Raw genomic sequence first — 20,647 nt, forward strand, 5'->3', positions numbered from 1 at the left:
GAGTGGTGGTTGTGTGGCCTGCAAGTGCGGGTGAGATGCAGCATGCTGAGTGCAGCATTGCGTATGGATGGGCAGTGTTTGTTGGTGGTGGGTGATGACGGTGGGGGGTGTCATGCGTGGAACAGTAGTTCAATTGGTTGGACGTGCCACTTGACACTTGCATTCACTCACCTTGACTACCTCGTGTCAAATCGTTGAACTTCTTTCGGCACTACATCCACGTGCGTGGTGCTATGCTCCTAGCGTTGACTTCCTGGGCCACAGCCTCCCAATGCCTGTGGGGCTGGAGTGTTTCCTGCCACCCTGTGGGTACATGTTGGCCCTACTTTCGTCCACCTCCTCCACCAGGGCCTCCAGTGCATTGTCGGAGAAGCGCGGGGCCCGCTCTCGTACCGGTCCCACGATCCTTCCTGCCATCTTTCCCTCCTCCCTGTAGACTGTGTACCTGCCATTTAAAATGTGCACCTGCACCTTTAAGAGGTCAGTCTATGGGCTTCTTGATTATCATTCTAATTAGCAGGCAGCACGAAGTTCATGTGCTGCCTGCACATGGGTCACCAGGCATGGGTTAGTCGTGGACGCGCCCTACCGTGTCCAATTATTGGCCTTGTCCAATTTAACCCCCATAGACTCCTTTCTGGGATACAGTTCTACGGCTGTGTTCTGGTGCCTTGTGTGTGAGTCAAGACAATGAGTATCAGCAGACTAATTGACTGCTGGGTATCACAACCAAGTCTGAACCTGTCCTCACTCAATCTTTAAACATATGCACTTCCAACAACGATTAGCAGTGGAAACCCTGGTCAATTTTTCCCTTTGACCCAGGGACACTGAGGGCAATTGTAGTACAGAATGGGGATCAAATGATCAATGATCTTCCTCGTCTCTTTGACTCATCCCATTACTTTAACCAGTTGAGCCATTGATGGAGCTATCAAATCTTGATTCACTTCTGCAAAATAGATTACCTTCATTCTGAAGAGATTGGAGAGGGAAAGAAAGAATGAATTGAATCATATGGGGGGAATTTAAACCCCCCCAAGGCGGGTGGGAAAGGGTCGGGGGGGTTGGGTTTAAATTGTTAAAAATGTGAAACCCGACCCCAGCCTGCCGTGAACGCGCCTTCGTCCGATTTTACCGTGGCGGGTTGGAGGGCGATCACGTAACTCGTTCTGGAGAGGTGGGTCAGTCATTATAATACGTTAATGAGGCTGCGTTCCTCAGATTTTGGCAGTCATTTGAATGTAACGGCGGGGGCTGGGTTTCCCAGTGCTCAGGAAACCTGGCAGCTAAAGGGAAGCGAGAGCTGCCGGATCCAGCAAGTAAGTGCTTTTCCAGTACTGCTCGTGGGTCATGAGGAGCAGAAGTGTTTTCCCGGCCCCTCAAGCACATCTTCTGCTGCAATCTATTATCCCCCCTTCCTGTGATCTCTATCTCTCTCCCCCACCCCCACCCCCGGCGATCTCTATCTCCCCGCAATCTCTATATTCGCTCCCCCCCAACCCTACCCCCAGCCGGCCCTCGTTCCCCCCCACCCCCATCTCGATCTTCTCGTTTGCTGGGAACCATCCCTGGCAGTCCCCGGCTGCTGCCTTCCACAGAAGCCTTTCCCGCCAGGCAGCCGGGCAGCCTTCAATCTGGCCGGCTGCCAGGCAGGAAATGGAGTAAAAAAATTCTAATGTGGTAGCGAGTTCCACATTCTAACCACTCTCTGGGTAAAGAACTTTCTCCTGAATTCCTTATTGGATTTATTAGTGACTATCTTATATTTATGGCCCCTAGTTCTGGTCTCCCTCATAAGTGGAAACATCTTCTCTACGTCTACCATAACAAACCCTTTCATAATCTTAAAGACCCCTATCAGATCACCCCTCAGTCTTCTCTTTTCCAGAGAAAAGACCCCCAGCCTGTTCAATCTTTCCTGATAGAGGTTATATGTCTCAGACGGACCACCCGGCATCGGACCACTAGGCACCGGACACGACAACGGCAAAACACCAAGCCCAGTCGACCCTGCAAAGTCCTCCTTACTAACATCTGGGGACTTGTGCCAAAATTGGGAGAGCTGTCCCACAGACTAGTCAAGCAACAGCCTGACATAGCGATACTCACAGAATCATACCTTTCAGCCAATGTCCCAGACTCTTCCATCACCATCCCTGGGTGTGTCCTGTCCCACCGGCAGGACAGACCCACCAGAGGTGGCGGTACAGTGATATACAGTCAGGAGGGAGTGGCCCTGGGAGTCCTCAACATTGACTCTGGACCCCATGAAATCTCATGGCATCAGGTCAAACATGGGCAAGGAAACCTCCTGCTGATTACCACCTACCGTCCTCCCTCAGCTGATGAATCAGTCCTCCTCCATGTTGAACACCACTTGGAGGAAGCACTGAGGGTAGCAAGGGCACAAAATGTACTCTGGGTGGGGGACTTCAATGTCCATCACCAAGAGTGGCTCGGTAGCACCACTACTGACCGAGCTGGCCGAGTCCTGAAGGACATAGCTGCTAGACTGGGCCTGCGGCAGGTGGTGAGCGAACCAACACGAGGGAAAAACTTACTTGACCTCGTCCTCACCAATCTACCTGTCGCAAATGCATCTGTCCATGACAGTATTGGTAGGAGTGACCACCGCACAGTCCTCGTGGAGATGAAATCCCGTCTTCGCACTGAGGACACCATCCAACGTGTTGTGTGGCACTACCACCGTGCTAAATGGGATAGATTCAGAACAGATCTAGCAGCTCAAAACTGGGCATCCATGAGGCGCTGTGGGCCATCAGCAGCAGCAGAATTGTATTCCAGCACAATCTGTAACCTCATGGCCCGGCATATTCCTCACTCTACCATTACCAACAAGCCAGGGGATCAACCCTGGTTCAATGAGGAGTGTAGAAGAGCATGCCAGGAGCAGCACCAGGCGTACCTAAAAATGAGGTACCAACCTGGTGAAGCTACAACTCAGGACTACATGCATGCTAAACAGCGGAAGCAACATGCTATAGACAGAGCTAAGCGATTCCACAACCAACGGATCAGATCAAAGCTCTGCAGTCCTGCCACATCCAGTCGTGAATGGTGGTGGACAATTAAACAACTAACGGGAGGAGGAGGCTCTGCAAACATCCCCATTCTCAATGATGGCGGAGTCCAGCACGTGAGTGCAAAAGACAAGGCTGAAGCATTTGCAACCATCTTCAGCCAGAAGTGCCGAGTGGATAATCCATCTCAGCCTCCTCCCGATATCCCCACCATCACGGAAGCCAGTCTTCGGCTAATTCGATTCACTCCACGTGATATCAGGAAACGGCTGAGTGCACTGGATACAGCAAAGGCTATGGGCCCTGACAACATCCCAGCTGTAGTGCTGAAGACTTGTGCTCCAGAACTAGCTGCGCCTCTAGCCAAGCTGTTCCAGTACAGCTACAACACTGGCATCCACCCGACAATGTGGAAAATTGCCCAGGTATGTCCTGTCCACAAAAAGCAGGACAAATCCAATCCGGCCAATTACCGCCCCATCAGACTACTCTCAATCATCAGCAAAGTGATGGAAGGTGTCGTCGACAGTGCTATCAAGCGGCACTTACTCACCAATAACCTGCTCACCGATGCTCAGTTTGGGTTCCGCCAGGACCACTCGGCTCCAGACCTCATTGCAGCCTTGGTCCAAACATGGACAAAAGAGCTGAATTCCAGAGGTGAGGTGAGAGTGACTGCCCTTGACATCAAGGCAGCATTTGACCGAGTGTGGCACCAAGGAGCCCTAGTTAAATTGAAGTCAATGGGAATCAGGGGGAAAACTCTCCAGTGGCTGGAGTCATACCTAGCACAAAGGAAGATGGTCGTGGTTGTTGGAGGCCAATCATCTCAGCCCCAGGGCATTGCTGCAGGAGTTCCTCAGGGCAGTGTCCTCGGCCCAACCATCTTCAGCTGCTTCATCAATGACCTTCCCTCCATCATAAGGTCAGAAATGGGGATGTTCGCTGATGACTGCACAGTGTTCAGTTCCATTCGCAACCCCTCAGATAATGAAGCAGTCCGAGCCTGCATGCAGCAAGACCTGGACAACATCCAGGCTTGGGCTGATAAGTGGCAAGTAACATTCGCACCAGATAAGTGCCAGGCAATGACCATCTCCAACAAGAGAGAGTCTAACCACCTCCCCTTGACATTCAACGGCATTACCATCGCCGAATCCCCCACCATCAACATCCTGGGGGTCACCATTGACCAGAAACTTAACTGGACCAGCCATATAAATACTGTGGCTACAAGAGCAGGTCAGAGGCTGGGTATTCTGCGGCGAGTGACTCACCTCCTGACTCCCCAAAGCCTTTCCACCATCCACAAGGCACAAGTCAGGAGTGTGATGGAATACTCTCCACTCGCCTGGATGAGTGCAGCTCCAACAACACTCAAGAAGCTCGACACCATCCAAGATAAAGCAGCCCGCTTGATTGGCACCCCATCCACCACCCTAAACATTCACTCCCTTCACCACCGGCGCACTGTGGCTGCAGTGTGCACCATCCACAGGATGCACTGCAGCAACTCGCCAAGGCTTCTTCGACAGCGCCTCCCAAACCCGCGACCTCTACCACCTAGAAGGACAAGAGCAGCAGGCGCATGGGAACAACACCACCTGCACGTTCCCCTCCAAGTCACACACCATCCCGACTTGGAAATATATCGCCGTTCCTTCATTGTCGCTGGGTTAAAATCCTGGAACTCCCTTCCTAACAGCACTGTGGGAGAACCGTCACCACACGGACTGCAGCGGTTCAAGAAGGCGGCTCACCACCACCTTCTCGAGGGCAATTAGGGATGGGCAATAAATGCCGGCCTTGCCAGCGACGCCCACATCCCGTGAACGAATATATATAAAAAAAAAATCATCCTAGTAAATCTTTTTTGTACCTTCTCCCGTGCCTTTATATCCTTTTTATAATATGGAGATCAGAACTGTTCACAGTACTCCCAAGTGTTGTCTAACCAAGGTTCTATAAAAGTTTAACATAACTGCTCCCTGTTTCTCCATCGCATCTATTCTGACGATGCCACCTTCCAACACCAGTGCTTCCGATATGTCTTCCTTTTTCCTCAACCGAGGAGTCCCTTCCACTGTAGTTGACAGGGCCCTCGACCGTGTCCATGCTGTTTCCAGCACTTCTGCCTTTGCCCCTTCCCCTCAGAACCACGATAGGGTCCCCCTTCTCCTCAACTTCCACCCCACCAGCCTCCACATTCAATGTATCATCCTCTGCCATTTCCGCCACCTCCAGCACGATCCCACCACCAAACATATCTTCCCCTTCCCTTCCAGCATTCCAAAGGGAGAGTTCCCTCCGCGACACCATGATCCACTGTTCCATCACCCGCTCTCCTCCCCACAGCACCTTCCCATGCGAGCGCAGATGCAAAACCTGCCCTTTCACCTCCTCCCGTCCCAACATCCAAGGCCCCAATCACTCCTTCCAGGTGAAGCAGCGATTTACTTGTACTTTTTTCAATTTAGTACACTGTATTCGCTGTTCTACAATAGGGAATTGTAAACAATTTTACAACACCAAGTTATAGTCCAACAATTTTATTTTAAATTCCACAAGCTTTCGGAGGCTTCCTCCTTCCTCAGGTGAATGGTGTGGAAATGACATTTTCGAATCCTTCGCATTTGAAAATCACAGAACAATGCCTGGTGATTACTGCCCGTTGCCAAGGCAATCACAGTGAGCAGACAGAAAGGTGTCACCTAAAAGGCCACCGAATATACAAACCCCCAAAAAAAGAGAGAAGGAAGACAGTCAATGACCCGTTATATTAAAAACAGATAACATTTGTTCGCTGGTGGGGTTACGTGTAGTGTGACATGAACCCAAGACCCCGGTTGAGGCCGTCCTCATGGGCGCAGAACTTGGCTATCAATTTCTGCTCGACGATTTTGCGTTGTCGTGTGTCTTGAAGGCCGCCTTGGAGTATGCTTACCCGAAGGTCGGTGGCTGAATGTCCATGACTGCTGAAGTGTTCCCCGACAGGGAGAGAACCCTCCTGTTTGGCGATTGTTGCGCGGTATCCGTTCATCCGTTGTCGCAGCGTCTGCATGGTCTCGCCAATGTACCATGCTCTGGGGCATCCTTTCCTGCAACGTATGAGGTAGACAACGTTGGCCGAGTCACAGGAGTATGAACCGTGCACCTGGTGGGTGGTGTCCTCTCGTGTGATGGTGGTATCTGTGTCGATGATCTGGCATGTCTTGCAGAGGTTACCGTGGCAGGGTTGTGTGGTGTCGTGGACGCTGTTCTCCTGAAAGCTGGGTTATTTGCTGCGAACGATGGTTTGTTTGAGGTTGGGTGGCTGTTTAAAGGCGAGTAGTGGAGGTGTGGGGATGGCCATAGCGAGGTGTTCGTCATCATTGATGACATGTTGAAGGCTGCGGAGAACATGGCGTAGTTTCTCCACTCCGGGGAAGTACTGGTCGACGAAGGGTACTCTGTTGGTTGCGTCCCGTGTTAGTCTTCTGAGGAGGTCTACATGATTTTTCGCTGTGGCCCGTCAGAACTGTCGATCGATGAGTCGAGCATCATATCCCGTTCTTACTAGGGCGTCTTTCAGCGTCTGGAGGTGTCCATCGCGTTCCTCCTCGTCTGAGCAGACCCTGTGTACTCGCAGGGCCTGTCCATAGGGGATGGCCTCTTTGACGTGGTCAGGGTGGAAGCTGGAAAAGTGGAGCATCGTGAGGTTGTCCGTGGGCTTGCGGTAGAGTGAGGTGCTGAGGTGCCTGTCTTTGATGGAGATTCGTGTGTCCAAGAAAGAAACTGATTCTGAGGAGTAGTCCATGGTGAGCTTGATGGTGGGATGGAACTTGTTGATGTTATCGTGTAGTCTCTTTAGTGATTCCTCACCGTGGGTCCATAGAAAGAAAATGTCGTCGATGTATCTGGTGTATAGTGTTGGTTGGAGGTCCTGTGCAGTGAAGAAGTCCTGCTCGAACTTGTGCATGAAAATGTTGGCGTATTGGGGTGCGAATTTGGTCCCCAGGGCTGTTCCGTGTGTTTGGGTAAAGAACTGGTTATTGAAGGTGAAGACATTGTGATCCAGGATGAAGCGGATGAGTTGTAGGATGGCGTCTGGAGATTGGCTGTTGTTGGTGTTGAGCATTGATGCTGTCGCAGCGATGCCGTCATCGTGGGGGATACTGGTGTAGAGTGCCGAGACGTCCATCGTGGTGACATTACCCAACTTTCAGGAGAACAGCGTCCACGACACCACACAACCCTGCCACGGTAACCTCTGCAAGACATGCCAGATCATCGACACAGATACCACCATCACATGAGAGGACACCATCCACCAGGTGCACGGTTCATACTCCGGTGACTCGGCCAACGTTGTCTACCTCATACGTTGCAGGAAAGGATGCCCCAGAGCATGGTACATTGGCGAGACCATGCAGACGCTGCGACAACGGATGAACGGACACCGCGCAACAATCGCCAAACAGGAGGGTTCTCTTCCTGTCGGGGAACACTTCAGCAGTCATGGACATTCAGCCACCGACCTTCGGGTAAGCATACTCCAAGGCGGCCTTCGAGACACACGACAACGCAAAATCGTCGAGCAGAAATTGATAGCCAAGTTCCGCACCCATGAGGACGGCCTCAACCGGGATCTTGGGTTCATGTCACACTACACGTAACCCCACCAGCGAACAAATGTTATCTGTTTTTTATATAACGGGTCATTGACTGTCTTCCTTCTCTCTCTTTTTTTGGGGGTTTGTATATTCGGTGGCCTTTTAGGTGACACCTTTCTGTCTGCTCACTGTGATTGCCTTGGCAACGGGCAGTAATCACCAGGCATTGTTCTGTGATTTTCAAATGCGAAGGATTCGAAAATGTCATTTCCACATCATTCACCTGAGGAAGGAGGAAGCCTCCGAAAGCTTGTGGAATTTAAAATAAAATTGTTGGACTATAACTTGGTGTTGTAAAACTGTTTACAATTGTCAACCCCAGTCCATCACCGGCATCTCCACATCATAGCTACAATATAGAGACCAAGCGAAGATTGGGTGATCATTTTGCTGAATACCTCCAGTCAGTCTGCAAGTGTGACCCTGACCTGCCGGTCGCTTGCCATTTTAATTCCCTGTCCCACTCCCACTCGGACTTCTCTGTCCTCGACCTCTTACACTGTTCCAATGAAGCTCAACGGAAGCTCGAGGAACAGCACCTCATCTTTCGATCAGGCACTTTACAACCTTCCGGATTCAACAATGATTTCAATAACTTCAGATCGTAACCACAGCTCCCATTTTTTTTTAAACTGCAGCTGCTGGTAATTGTTCTGATGTTGCCGTTTACAGCTCCTCTAGACCCATCTTTTGTTTCTTAACGTGTCCCATTACCACCCTCCTTGCCTTGCACCATCATCCCTTTTGTCATTTAATCACAGTTGCCCTCTAATCTATAACAGGCCTTCCCTTTTGTTCTTTCCTCCCCTCCCTCCCCCACTTTCCCTGGCTCTGTACTTGCTTATTAACTCTAACATCCTCCAGTTCTGACGAAAGGTCTTCAACCTGCAACGTTAACTCTTTCTTTCTCCACAGAAGCTGCCTGACTTGCTGAGCTTTTCCAGCATTTTCTGTTTTTCTTTAACATAACTTCTCTGCTTTTCAATTCTATCCCTCTAGAAATGAACCCCAGTGCTTGGTTTGTTTTTTTTAAATGGCCTTATTAACCTTATTTTAGTGATTTGTGTATTTGTACCCTCAGGTCCCTCTCCCTCTCCCTCTCTTCCCCATTTAGACTCATTATCTAAGCAGTATGTGGCCCTCTTATTCTTCCTATCAAAATGTAATACCTCACACTTACCTATATTGAAATTCATTTGCCAATTAAACACCCATTCTGCAAGTTTATTAATGTCTTCCTGTATTTTGTTGCAGTCCTCCTCGATATTAACCGTACCCCCCAAGTTGGTGTTATCTGCAAATTTTGAAATTGTACTTCCAATTCCCAAGTCCAAATCATTTATGTAAATGGTGAACAACAGTGGTCCCGGCACCAATCCTTGAGGAATACCACTTCCCATTTTTTGCCAGTCTGGGTAACTACCTTTAACCCCCACTCTCTGTTTTGTGTTTTGTAGCCAGCTTGCTATCCATTCTGCTACTTGTCCCCTGACTACACATGCTCTGCCCTTAGTCATGAGTCTACTGTGCGCTACCTTATTGAAGGTCTTTTGAAAATCCAAATATATTACATCTACAGCATAATCCTTGTCTACCCTTTCTGTTATGAATCTTACAACAATGTAAGATTCCTTACATTTGTCAACCCCAGTCCATCACCGGCATCTCCACATCATGGCTTTCTGTTATTGTTACTGTTCTGCTGGAATAAGTATTCTTAGCTTATATTTTTAAAAAGATGGCGTATAAACACAGTAAAAATATCTATATTCATAGATAAATAACAGAACTGAACATGAAGCTTCCATATATAAACAGTGTCTTAATAAACATGATATGGCGGTGAAGGTTCAAGTGAAAACTGGATTCAGAAATCTACCGACATGGCCTATTCCATTCCATCAAAAATTCACAAATTGCAGTGCAATACTACCTATGCACAGCAATGACAGTGGTGAATAGCCGAGGGCTTCCTGGGACCACACTAGTAAAGATGAACTCAAATCGTGTGTTGTTGCATTTCGTCAGGATGTAAAGAGCTTCAGTTTGACCCCGAAGTTTCTGTGAAGTCAAATTTTAAAAATCAGTGCACTTAAAAGTATATTTGGGGCCTTCTCTGACGGCTCAGTGGGCAATTGCACTGCATGGTGTGGTACTGAGCCATGTAGGCCTGGAAGGTCTAAAATCCAAACCATGGTCTGTGCTGAATTAGTTGATCACAGGAGGAAGGTGGAGGTGCATCATAGTTAAGTCTCATCCTGTCGTCACCTGAGATTTACACAGTATCATTTTCCATCAAAGGTCACTGAACAGTGAACAGGAGAAGGAACCTTTGCTGCTTTTTCACTTCCCTAGCCAAAAGGTCATTAAGGCCAAATACAGGGTGCCCACCACCATTCTGGTTGAGAACAGCTAACTCAATACAGGCCACTGACTGGACTGGAGAGCTAGGTCTAGATGACTCAGTGCCATACAATGCAAAGTGAAAATGTTTTCTAATTCTGACATGACGATATAGGTAATCACAATTTCGTGTTCAAAATGAAAACGAGTGCAGCTCTTGTTAGAAAACCTGGTGCATTTTAATGCATTCAGTTTGTCAAATCAGGAACGGTAGATCAACAAGTTAACTACACGTGGTTAACGAGTGCCACCAACAGTACTATTTTGAGATATTTCACGTCCCAGGTGCCGAAAGGTTTGAAACGAGGGTACATTATTTCCTGCAGCCCCAAAATGAGGTCTTAGTTCAGTACATGAGAAAGTCCAACCAGATTATATTCCATTCCACTCCCATGAATTGGAACACCAGACAATAACCTCAATGAAATAAAGGCAAAAGGATCTCCAGCAATGCTTTGTCTTCCATTGCCCACAGTCACCTCATAGTCCACCAAGGATCTATCCTTGGCCCCCTCTTCCTAATCTACATGCTGCCCCTTGGTGCCATCATCTGCAGGCATAGGGTCAGCTACCACATGCATGCCGACAGCACCCAGCTCTACCTCTCCACTATCTCGCTCAACTGCTTCTGTGCTATCACACTGCTTGCCTGACATTCAGCCTTAGATGAGTCAAAAATATCTCTAACTCAACATTGGGAAGATTGAAGCCATTGTCTTCGGTACCTGCCACAAACTCCATTCCCTTCCAATCAATTCTATCCCACACTTTAGCCATTGTCTCAGGCTCAGACTGTTCACAACCTTCAACACTGAGCTTAGTTTCAGACCTTAAAGTTCGTTTCAACACAAAGACTGTTTATTTCTCCCTCTGCAATATTTCCCCCTCTGTCCCTACCAGCCCCTTTTCTACTGAAACCTCGATACATGTCCTTGTCACCTCTAGACTTGATTATTCCAATGCTTATCTTGCTGACCTCCCATCCTCCGTAAATACATCCTGCCCTGTAATAAGTCTTGCTTGCTCATCACCAATGCCTTACATTGGCTCCCCAAATCCAATGCCTCAAAATTAAAATCCTTGTCTTTAATTCCCTTTATGTTCCCACCCTATCTTTGCATTCTATTTCAGCCCCATATCCTCTCCTGAACACTCTGGTCCCCTGCCCCTTCACAAACTATTGGCAGCAGAGCCTTCAGTGATCTGTGTCATTCACTTTGGAAACTCCCCCCTAAACCTCTCCCTCACACTACCCCTGCCTCCTCCTTTAAAAGCTTTCTCAAAACACATCTTTTCAAATTCGCTTTCAGTCAGCAGCTCGTAAAATGCAATGGGGTACAGTGGCATGACAGACCTAATAGATTCAATCTACATTTGTTGTAACCGGGGACTGCTCATGCAAGTCCTTCCAAACTCCCTGGAGATGGGCAGGATGAACCCCTTCCTAAAGTTCGGAACCTGGGACATCAGAGATTTTGAGCAAAATCTCAACACACGTTCAGGGACTTTCCATCACTGAAATCATCAAACTTTACCAACAGATCCCGTAATAACTGGTCAGCAAGACTGGCACCTTATCATCAAGCTCTTTCCCTTGATTATTCTCAGACTCTCAGCCACCTGTCAGAGAAGATATGGTCTATGCAGCATAATGAGACAAAATCAATAGAGAGGGCTAGGTAAGGGTCCCTGGGAAGCAAAATCAGCAACCGCCATACAGACAATCAGTTGCTGAATGGAAGAAATGAGGAAGTCATATGTTTCAGACTGGAACTCCTGAGTGGGATTGGTTACATGGAAACACCTCTGATGTTATGACATCACAAAACATCTTAAAGGGAGATCATGGTCTGGTGTCCCACTCCAGTGGTGTGTGGAGAGTGCACTTTTTAGAAGGACATACATTTCTCCATTCACAGAACCTATATTTCACTTGGTTTAAAGAACCATGTTTTTTTTAAATCTTACCGAATTGGCAGTCCTAGTTGTAATATTTATAATGCAGTTGTAGCCAACAGCTAAAAGAGAAAAGAACAAAATTAATAATTTGGACATTTTACATAAGAATTTATGAAACTGGCTCAGTATGAAGCATAACAGATGGATAACATCTTGGGCTTTAAGACATTTTCTAAACCATAAAACCATTCCCAACCTGTGACAAACCATAGTAAAACTAAAAAAAAATCACTTTTACCAACAGTTTGTAATTCTCTCCAGCATAAGCTTTCAATTCCATTCCTCCCAGGACAATTCTAGATTCCCCATCTCTCTCAATCCTCCTGAGTCCCATACATTTGAGGCTTAAATAGCCCATTTATCTTTGATTTTCCTGAAGTTTACAGAAGATTCCAGGTAGACATCAAATAATGCATTTTCATGTTACTGTCTAAATGGTTTAATAATTCCTCAGAAAGACAAGAGTTTCAGAGTGACTGATCCACCAAAGGACACTGTTCACACCTCCCAAACAATGTCTGCCTGGCTTAATTAAAATGGCCTGGAAGCAGAGGACAAAAAAACCTCCAAAAGCTAGGCAACCTGGAACTGAGCAGACATCTTAAGACTTATCCTGACTTAGCTTCAAGTTTGTACAAAACACAATATAAAGCTATATACAATACTATAGCTATCTACCTTTATAAAGTGACAAGACCGTTTCATAGAAGCCAATGTTTCTGTTCAGAAAACAATTGTCAAAGTTGGCTTGGGAGCATGAAATATTAATATATGTAGATTGACAGACAGTGGCATAAATGATTTGAAGCTCTCAAATTACTTTTAACAAACCAGATGGGATTACAGGAACATAAGAACAGGAATAGGCCACCATTCAATGAGATCATAGCTGATATGTACCTTAACTCCATTTACCCGACTTTGCTCCATATCCTTTGATATCCTTACCTTACAAAAAAATCTATCAATCTCAGTTTTGAAAATTCCAATTGACCCAGCATCCACAGCTTTTTTGGGGAAAGACTTCCAGATTTCCACTATCCTGTGTGTGAAAAATTGCTTCTTGATTTCAATCCTAAATGGCCTAGTTCTAATTTTAAGATTGTGCCCCCTTTATTCTGGATTCCCTCACCAGAGGAATAATTTCCCATTATCATTTAAGCACCTCGATGAAATGACCCCTCAAGCTTCTGAACTCCAAGGAATACAAATCAAATTTATGCAACCTGTCTTCATAATTATTGTCAGGTGTCAACAGCAAACAGGCTATTAGATGACCAGGAAACTTCAGTTCACATTTTAACTTCTTTAGTATTAAAAATGGTTAAAGTTATAATGGCATAAAGAAAGGTTCTACTTATACATCAAGGGAAGGATAGTCACATATTTTAGAGACAGTCTTGTGGTATCCAGTTTCCTGCTTGGCTGTGTATCTACATGAAAGAGGGCCGAGAGGGGTTCCAAGAGGGTCATTGCCCACAAAACCTCTATCAGAAACTGCTATTCAGAAAATATTGAAAAGAAATACGAAGATTTTGAATTTCATTTTTTTTTTTTAAAATGAGACCATTTATATGATTATTGTATTCTCATTATCTTACTGCTACTGTATGTTATTTAACCTGTGAATAAATATGACCAAATAGTTTTGTATTATATGCACTGGACTGATGGCGTAGTATTTTTCACTTTTTGAAAGAACAGGTGTGGATCCTTCAGTGAGCAATATTAGGGGGTAATCGTTAAACTTAGGCACACTAACCCAAACATGACAAATATATGGTTTTATTTCATAGGAGACTTGGTCTCCTTATGGAAATTGTTTTTATGAAATGAACACAAATAAAAGTGTTGGAGAAAAGCCTGAACCATAATACCTCCCTATAGCAGCATGAGTGACATTGGCAGCGCTATGTGGTGGGAAATTGCTGATGTGAACTCATATTCCACACAGCAAATCAGAGCTCCAAAACAACATGCTATCTGTAAAAACGGGATATTAGAAAGTGGACTGGATTTAAAAATTATGCTATTTTGCTTTATGATACACTTTTTGTTTACTGTTCTGAAACCTTCATCTATGAATCTTCATTACATTATTGAATCTCAAATGTCACCTCAAAGTGTCCTTCCTGAATTCAATCTTTAATACTTCTGGTTCTTTCCTACCCTTAATCCTTTTATTCAGTGCAATTTCTTATGCATTATAAAGTTTGTTCTACATACAGCCTCTACTCTTCTATACATTTTTCTTCTGAACTCAATTTTTTGGAAATGTTAGTAATTTGTAGTACTGCACTTAATCTCTCCACTTCATTTTTGTGGCTCCTGTCACAGTAATTCTGTATTATCTACTATGGCATCTTTGGCAAGCATAGATAGTTTTAAAAACTTTAAGACCACTGCATTTTTGACACGAACACGAGAACTGTAAACATTGGGAAACTTTGTTCTGGGTATGTTAGCTACTGATACAGCTGCAGATAAATCAACATTTAAGCAAGCAGCAACGTGGCGAGTAAGAATGGTTTCAGTGAGGAACGTTTTTATAAAATAAAACTTATGTCATATAGCTGACGTCAATTCCTAATTTTAAATACACTGGAAAATAATTTTGTCCTGACTACAAAGCTTGCTTAATAGAGGACAATATCGGAGTTCCACCTTGTGGAAAAATTGCATATGGGACTATAGCTAAACACTTTGAGGTTCCTTGATGATGTACACACAAAGGGGACAGTGGGACTGAATAGAACAACCAGACTTGGTGTAAACCGATTACAATAAACATTCAACGTACAAACAGATCTTCAGAATTAATAGAAGAATTAAAAGATAATGGAGAACTTAAGACTTTTTTAAAAATAAAATATTTAAACTGAATAATTATGATTCCTTGCACATTAAATCATTACAGGTTATGCAACTATTTCTAATACCTAAATGCTTAATCAGTATTTAATATTTTAAATTATTCTGAGATGCACAGAGAAAAATTAGTTACATTTTACCCTTTGGGACAGCAATCGTCTCAGGTTAATTTGATAGCAACCAACTTCATTAATAGCCAATTCATTAACACAGCTTTACTTACATAAATTAACCCGTGGAAGAACCAGTGAATGCCAGATAATTCGCAAATTGGTCACAAGCAGTCTACCTAGAAAAAAATTAGCAACTATAAAAACAAATTTGGTTAAACAAAATTCAAAACTGTAATCAATCAGTAAGGATAATTATTCTATTTTACTATATTGTTTGCATTATGGGTCATTTTCTTCAATTGTTGGAATATTAATAATTATTCTGTCAGAAATTGAATAGTTATTTCCTGAGTGCTATAGTGTTAATGTCTGTACGCTTATCATTCTGACTAAATGGCTGAAAACCTCACCATTGATTATGTAAAGCCTACAATAGTCATTTTAGAGTATATGTTATAGAAACAGGCCATTCGGCCCAACTGGTCTATGCCGGCATTTATGCTCCACATTAACTTCCTCCCTCCCTATTTCAATCTAACCCTATCAGCATACTCTTCTATTCCTTTCTCCCTCATGTGCTTATCCAGCTTCCCCTTATATGCATCTATGCTATTTGCCTCAACTACTCCTTGTAGTAGCGTGTTCCACATTCTTACCACTCTTTGGGTAAAGAAGTTTCTCCCGAATTCCCTATTGGATTTATTTGCGACTTTTATATTTATGCTCTCTAGTTTGGACTCCCCCACAAGTGGGGACGTTTTCTCTACATCTAGCCTATCAAACCGTAGATCTCTATCAGGTCACCCCTCAGCCTTCTCTTTTCTAGAGAAAAGAGCCCCAGCCTGTTCAGCCTTTCCTGATAAGGATATTCTCTCAGTTCTGCTATCATCCTTGTGAATCTTTTTTGCACCCTCTCCAATGCCTTTATACCCTTTCTATAATATGGAGGCCAGAACTGTGTACAATACTCCAAATGTAGTCCAACCAAGGTTCTATACAGGTTTAAAATAACTTCTTTGCTTTTCAATTCTATCCCTCTAGAAATGAACCCTAGTGCTTGATTTGCCTTTTTATGGCATTATTAACCTGCAATGCTACTTTTAGTGATTTGTGTATCTGTACCCCTAGATCCCTTTGCTCCTCTACCCTGTTTAGACTGTTAAATAACAGGATGATTTGCTGAAAGTTTTGTGGCTGACGTCACTATCAGTTGCCTACATAACGGACTGCTCTTTATTTCCCTGTGGAATGAAATAATCAACAGAATTACAGAAGATAAAACTCCTTTACCAAAGGCTGTTTGGTTATGGCAAGAGTGAAAGAACTTGCATCTATACAGCACTGTTCATATCCTCAGGACATCCCAGTGCTTCAGCCAATAAATTACTTTTAAAATGTAGTTTTGTAAGCAAAAACAACAGCCAATTTGCACACAAGAAGCAATGAGATGAATGACCAGTTAATCTGTTTTGTAAGTGTTGAGGGATGAATGTTGGCCAGCTCCCTGGGATTGAAGGATTAATGTTGGCCAACTCACCAGCAGAAAATCATACATGGAATGTTTTACGGCCACCTGAGTAGACTTATGGGCCTTGGTTTACCATCTCATCTAAAAGATGGCACCTGTGACAATATAGCACTACCTTTAGGTTAGGAATCAGGACAATCCTATCACTTATGATAGGCATAATGGGACATTTAGTGATTCAGCTCTGAATCTTACAAGCTAAGAGGTGATGACCACCTGGTTTTGATGCTGACTTGAAGGGCCTCAGCATCAATACGACCAGTCTCAACATTGGCTCACTGAATCTAGGAAATTATGGTCAATGATGGGGTCTGAGACCACAAAAGCCCTAGAAGGAGAAGTGGTGTGTTAGAGAGAATACATCATTGAGACTGTCTCAGGTCTGAAGTGAATGAGGAAATCTATGTTGCTTGGAGATTAAAACAATTCTGCAGGACAGGAGGCTTCAAAAAGGTCTGTCTCTGTGACTGGGACCAACTAAGTGAAATCTCCTTTCAGCTAGTCTTTATATTTAATAAAACCTGTAATTTTATCAGGAGAATTATCCCAATGTCAAGACAAGGAGATGTCTTTGAAATCAATAAACCCACTGAGAAACAACATATTTCATGCTTACTTTAACTTACTGATGCAAAGTCTAATTCAGGAGGAAGACAACTATCTCAACAACATGCCTTAGCCTCCACATTTTCCATTTCCCACACCAGTCATCTTTGAGCCCAATTTTGTGATAATGTGTGGAAAATTTAGGGTTGTAGTTTTGTATCCACCAGGAATTCAGACTGCCTACACAGTAGACCATCATTTCACACAAGACTCACAGGCAGGGAGAATGGAGGCTAAAATATATTTTATGAAAAAAGTTAATTCTCATAACTATAAAAATACAGAAATATTTTTTCATTTCATATTTTATGACTATTATGTATTCACAATTACAGGACCATAACTCTTTAATTCCAAATGGATAGGGAAATGGGATTAGATTAGATAGTTCCATAATAGCTGGTATGGGCATCAGTCCGATGGGCCAAAAGGCTGTAATTTAAATGACTTTAAATCAGTGTGTACTACTAACCAAACTTTACAAAAACAAGGCACTAGATTTGCAGCAAATGACTAATTTCAATAATATAATTTAATATTCAATTACTCTCTACCTTTATCTCCATTATTTCCTTTAGTATCTTCAATGGAGTCCAAACAGTCAATTAGGACCTCTCCAGGTCTCACCTTCATTTGTCTAAAAACAAAACAAATATTACTAGCCACGATTTCTAATTCAGTGAATATAACCCTAAATGAGCGAACTCATGCACGTTGCCATTCCTGGAAGATATTCCTTCCAACATTTATCGCACCGAACAAAACGAATAAACATTTTGGTTCTGATGAAAGGTCATCGACCTGGAACGTTAACTCCGTTTCTCTCTCCACAGGTGCTGTTTGACCTGCTGAGTATTTTCCAGCATTTACTGTTTGTCATTTAAACATTTTGGTTGTTTTTGTCAGATTTAACTTGAACCCCCTGATTTTCTTGTCTAAGCCGTACAGCGTGACTTTTATATGGGACACACACACAGCGGCTCCAATCAGCGAAGTCACGTTTCATTTATAAATAATATCTGAACAACTTGTGTTAAACTCTGAACGATGTGAACTGCACAAAGTGCAGCCAGCCTCCATCTTAGGCTCTCCTATGATGCCCTGCAACAGCATATCATCAAACACCAAGTGTTGTTGGTTACCAGCAGAGAACTGTGCAGATACTCACTGAGGCGAAATGTCAAACCTAACATCTCGATCCTCCCAAAGCGCGTCCAGAACGGGCACCATCGCTTCACCTCTCAACGACGGGCCCGGACTCTGAGGCGTAATCCAGCTAGCGTCACCCCGGCAACCGAGTGACGGCAGCGACTGCAATCGCGTCACCTCTGGCAGCTGGAGAGGGTTACAGCGCCGCCCGTGACCAAAAAAGGGGACTACAGCACAGCAGCTGTCTCCATTTATGTTCATGCGACCACAGAAAGTTACAGCACAAAAAAAGAACATAAAAACACAAAAAAAAGGAAAAAGAACATTCGGCCCATCAAGTCTGCTGGTGTTTTTCTCCGCATGAGCAGCCTACTCTAATCCAATTATTTTGCTCACTCTACATTTCCCTTAATATGCCTTTAATTTCTCTCATGCCTCTTAGTATCTCATGCCAATAACTCTTCTAATCATCTCTCGCTTTCAATTTAAGCATTTTGCAGGTCTTTCTCTTGCATTTAGTGCGTTTCCCCTTTCCCTTTGTCCTGTTCCTTTTAAATGATGTTCATCTATAATAACCTCTTTTTAAAATGTTTATACACCAGTCCAGTCACGATTCCACTTGGGGTTTGTTGTTTTTTAAAATATATTTTCCATCCCCTTTTGCTGATTGCGTTAATACACATGTCTGTTACTTATTATTCAGTTTTGAAGAAGGACCTGAACCCAAAATTATTAACTGGTCTGTTCTTTCCAAAGATGCTGCCTGACCTGCGAAGTATTTCCAGCATTTTCTGTTTTTGTTTCAGATTTTCAGCATTTGCAGTTTTTGTGCTCTTTGTTTACCCTTTAGTAAACCCTTCTTTCAAGCATCTATCCTGTTTCCTTTTAAAATGGACTCTGTTTCTACAATGGGTTTTGGCTGAGAACTCCATATTCTAACCATTCTCCGTGTAAATATTTTTCTCTAAACGAGCGCTAATTCGTTTTGTGATTTTCTTAAATTTGTGCCCACTCTTCTTTCCAGTTCTGGTCAAGGTTCTACACTTGAAATGTTAATCACCTATCTTTTCTCTTTCCAGAGGCTGACAGATTTGCTTTCTTTTTATATCATTCAGTCTCATATTTTTGTTACCTTGATTTTCTATTGAGGTCTCAAGTTTTTCTCTTGTAAAACTCATAGATGTCAACCATCGTATTTTACATGGACAGTCAGTGTTTGGGCAGAGTGTTGCTCTGTCTGCATTTCTGCTACCTGCATTCCAGCCTCCTGGTTCCTGTCTGTGCAGAGCTGCCCCATGTGCCGCTGTGGCATGGTTTATTGAATGTGTACGCTGCCACATTCACATGGCTTCTGCATTTAGTGAGCAGAAGTCATGATGTAGAGGCAGAGAGGTCACAATGATATGGCAGCACAGTTCTGGTGAAACTCCTATTGAAATCTGCCTGGTGTCATTCATGAACATCAGTATTTCAAGGAAAGCTCAAGATATTTAAATTAATAATAACCTCATGTGATTTTGACAGATTATACAGTTACATATGCTGCTCCAGTTGTTCCAAAATCTCTATATGAACCCTATTTGGTGTATTGTGTACATATACTGTCACATATTCATATAAAGAAGAATATGAGCACAACAAGCTGGCCAAAAGTTACACCAGTGGTGCATACATAGCAACTGTCTGTGTTTTACATTAATGGTCAATATTTTAGTCTGACATCTATATCATCTACAATTACACTTCAGAGCCTGTGTGATGTACATGAGGTTCTACCCTGTGTCAGTTTAGAAATATATACTTCCTTACGATTAGAATTGTGACCGAAATTCCCTATTTATCACAGTCCCCCATTATTTCTTCCCAATTTTTTGCCTCCCTCTCCTGAAGGTGAAGACTCTTGAGGTAAAGTTCCATGGACACATGCAGCCTTTTAGTACCTCTCCCAAGTGGCCATTCTTCATGAGTGAGCCTTGACAGTGAATGTTGGCAGGTTATTTGACTATGATATTGCTGCAGGAGTTCCTCAGGGCAGTGTCCTAGGCCTAACCATCTTCAGCTGCTTCATCAATGACACTCCCTCCATCATAAGGTCAGAAATGGGGATGCTCGCTGATGATTGCACAGTGTTCAGTTCCATTCGCAACCCCTCAAATAATGAAGCAGTCCGAGCCCGCATGCAGCAAGACCTGGACAACATCCAGGCTTGGGCTCAAAAGTGGCAAGTAACATTCGCACCAGACAAGTGCCAGGCAATGACCATCTCCAACAAGAGAGGGTCTAACCACCTCCCCTTCACATTCAACAGCATTACTATTGTCG

At 44.1% G+C, this 20,647-nt stretch overlaps 1 protein-coding gene across 1 annotated transcript in view; it reads right to left on the reverse strand.

Annotated features, from left to right (window-relative positions):
* The window catches only part of bbs5 (Bardet-Biedl syndrome 5), a 30,692-nt gene extending 12,201 nt beyond the window's left edge, over positions 1-18,491 (reverse strand). The window contains exons 1-5 of the mRNA XM_067987522.1: positions 18,345-18,491; positions 17,731-17,813; positions 15,153-15,218; positions 12,068-12,117; positions 9,630-9,757 (exon numbers count right to left, since the gene is read on the reverse strand). Coding sequence (XP_067843623.1) covers positions 9,630-9,757; positions 12,068-12,117; positions 15,153-15,218; positions 17,731-17,813; positions 18,345-18,406 — 389 coding nt within the window. The 5' untranslated portion in view covers positions 18,407-18,491. The remainder of the gene's footprint in view (positions 1-9,629; positions 9,758-12,067; positions 12,118-15,152; positions 15,219-17,730; positions 17,814-18,344) is intronic.
* Positions 18,492-20,647: the final 2,156 nt, after the last annotated feature.

This window comes from Heptranchias perlo, chromosome 7, assembly GCF_035084215.1.
Source record: "Heptranchias perlo isolate sHepPer1 chromosome 7, sHepPer1.hap1, whole genome shotgun sequence".
NCBI classification, from domain to species: domain Eukaryota; kingdom Metazoa; phylum Chordata; class Chondrichthyes; order Hexanchiformes; family Hexanchidae; genus Heptranchias; species Heptranchias perlo.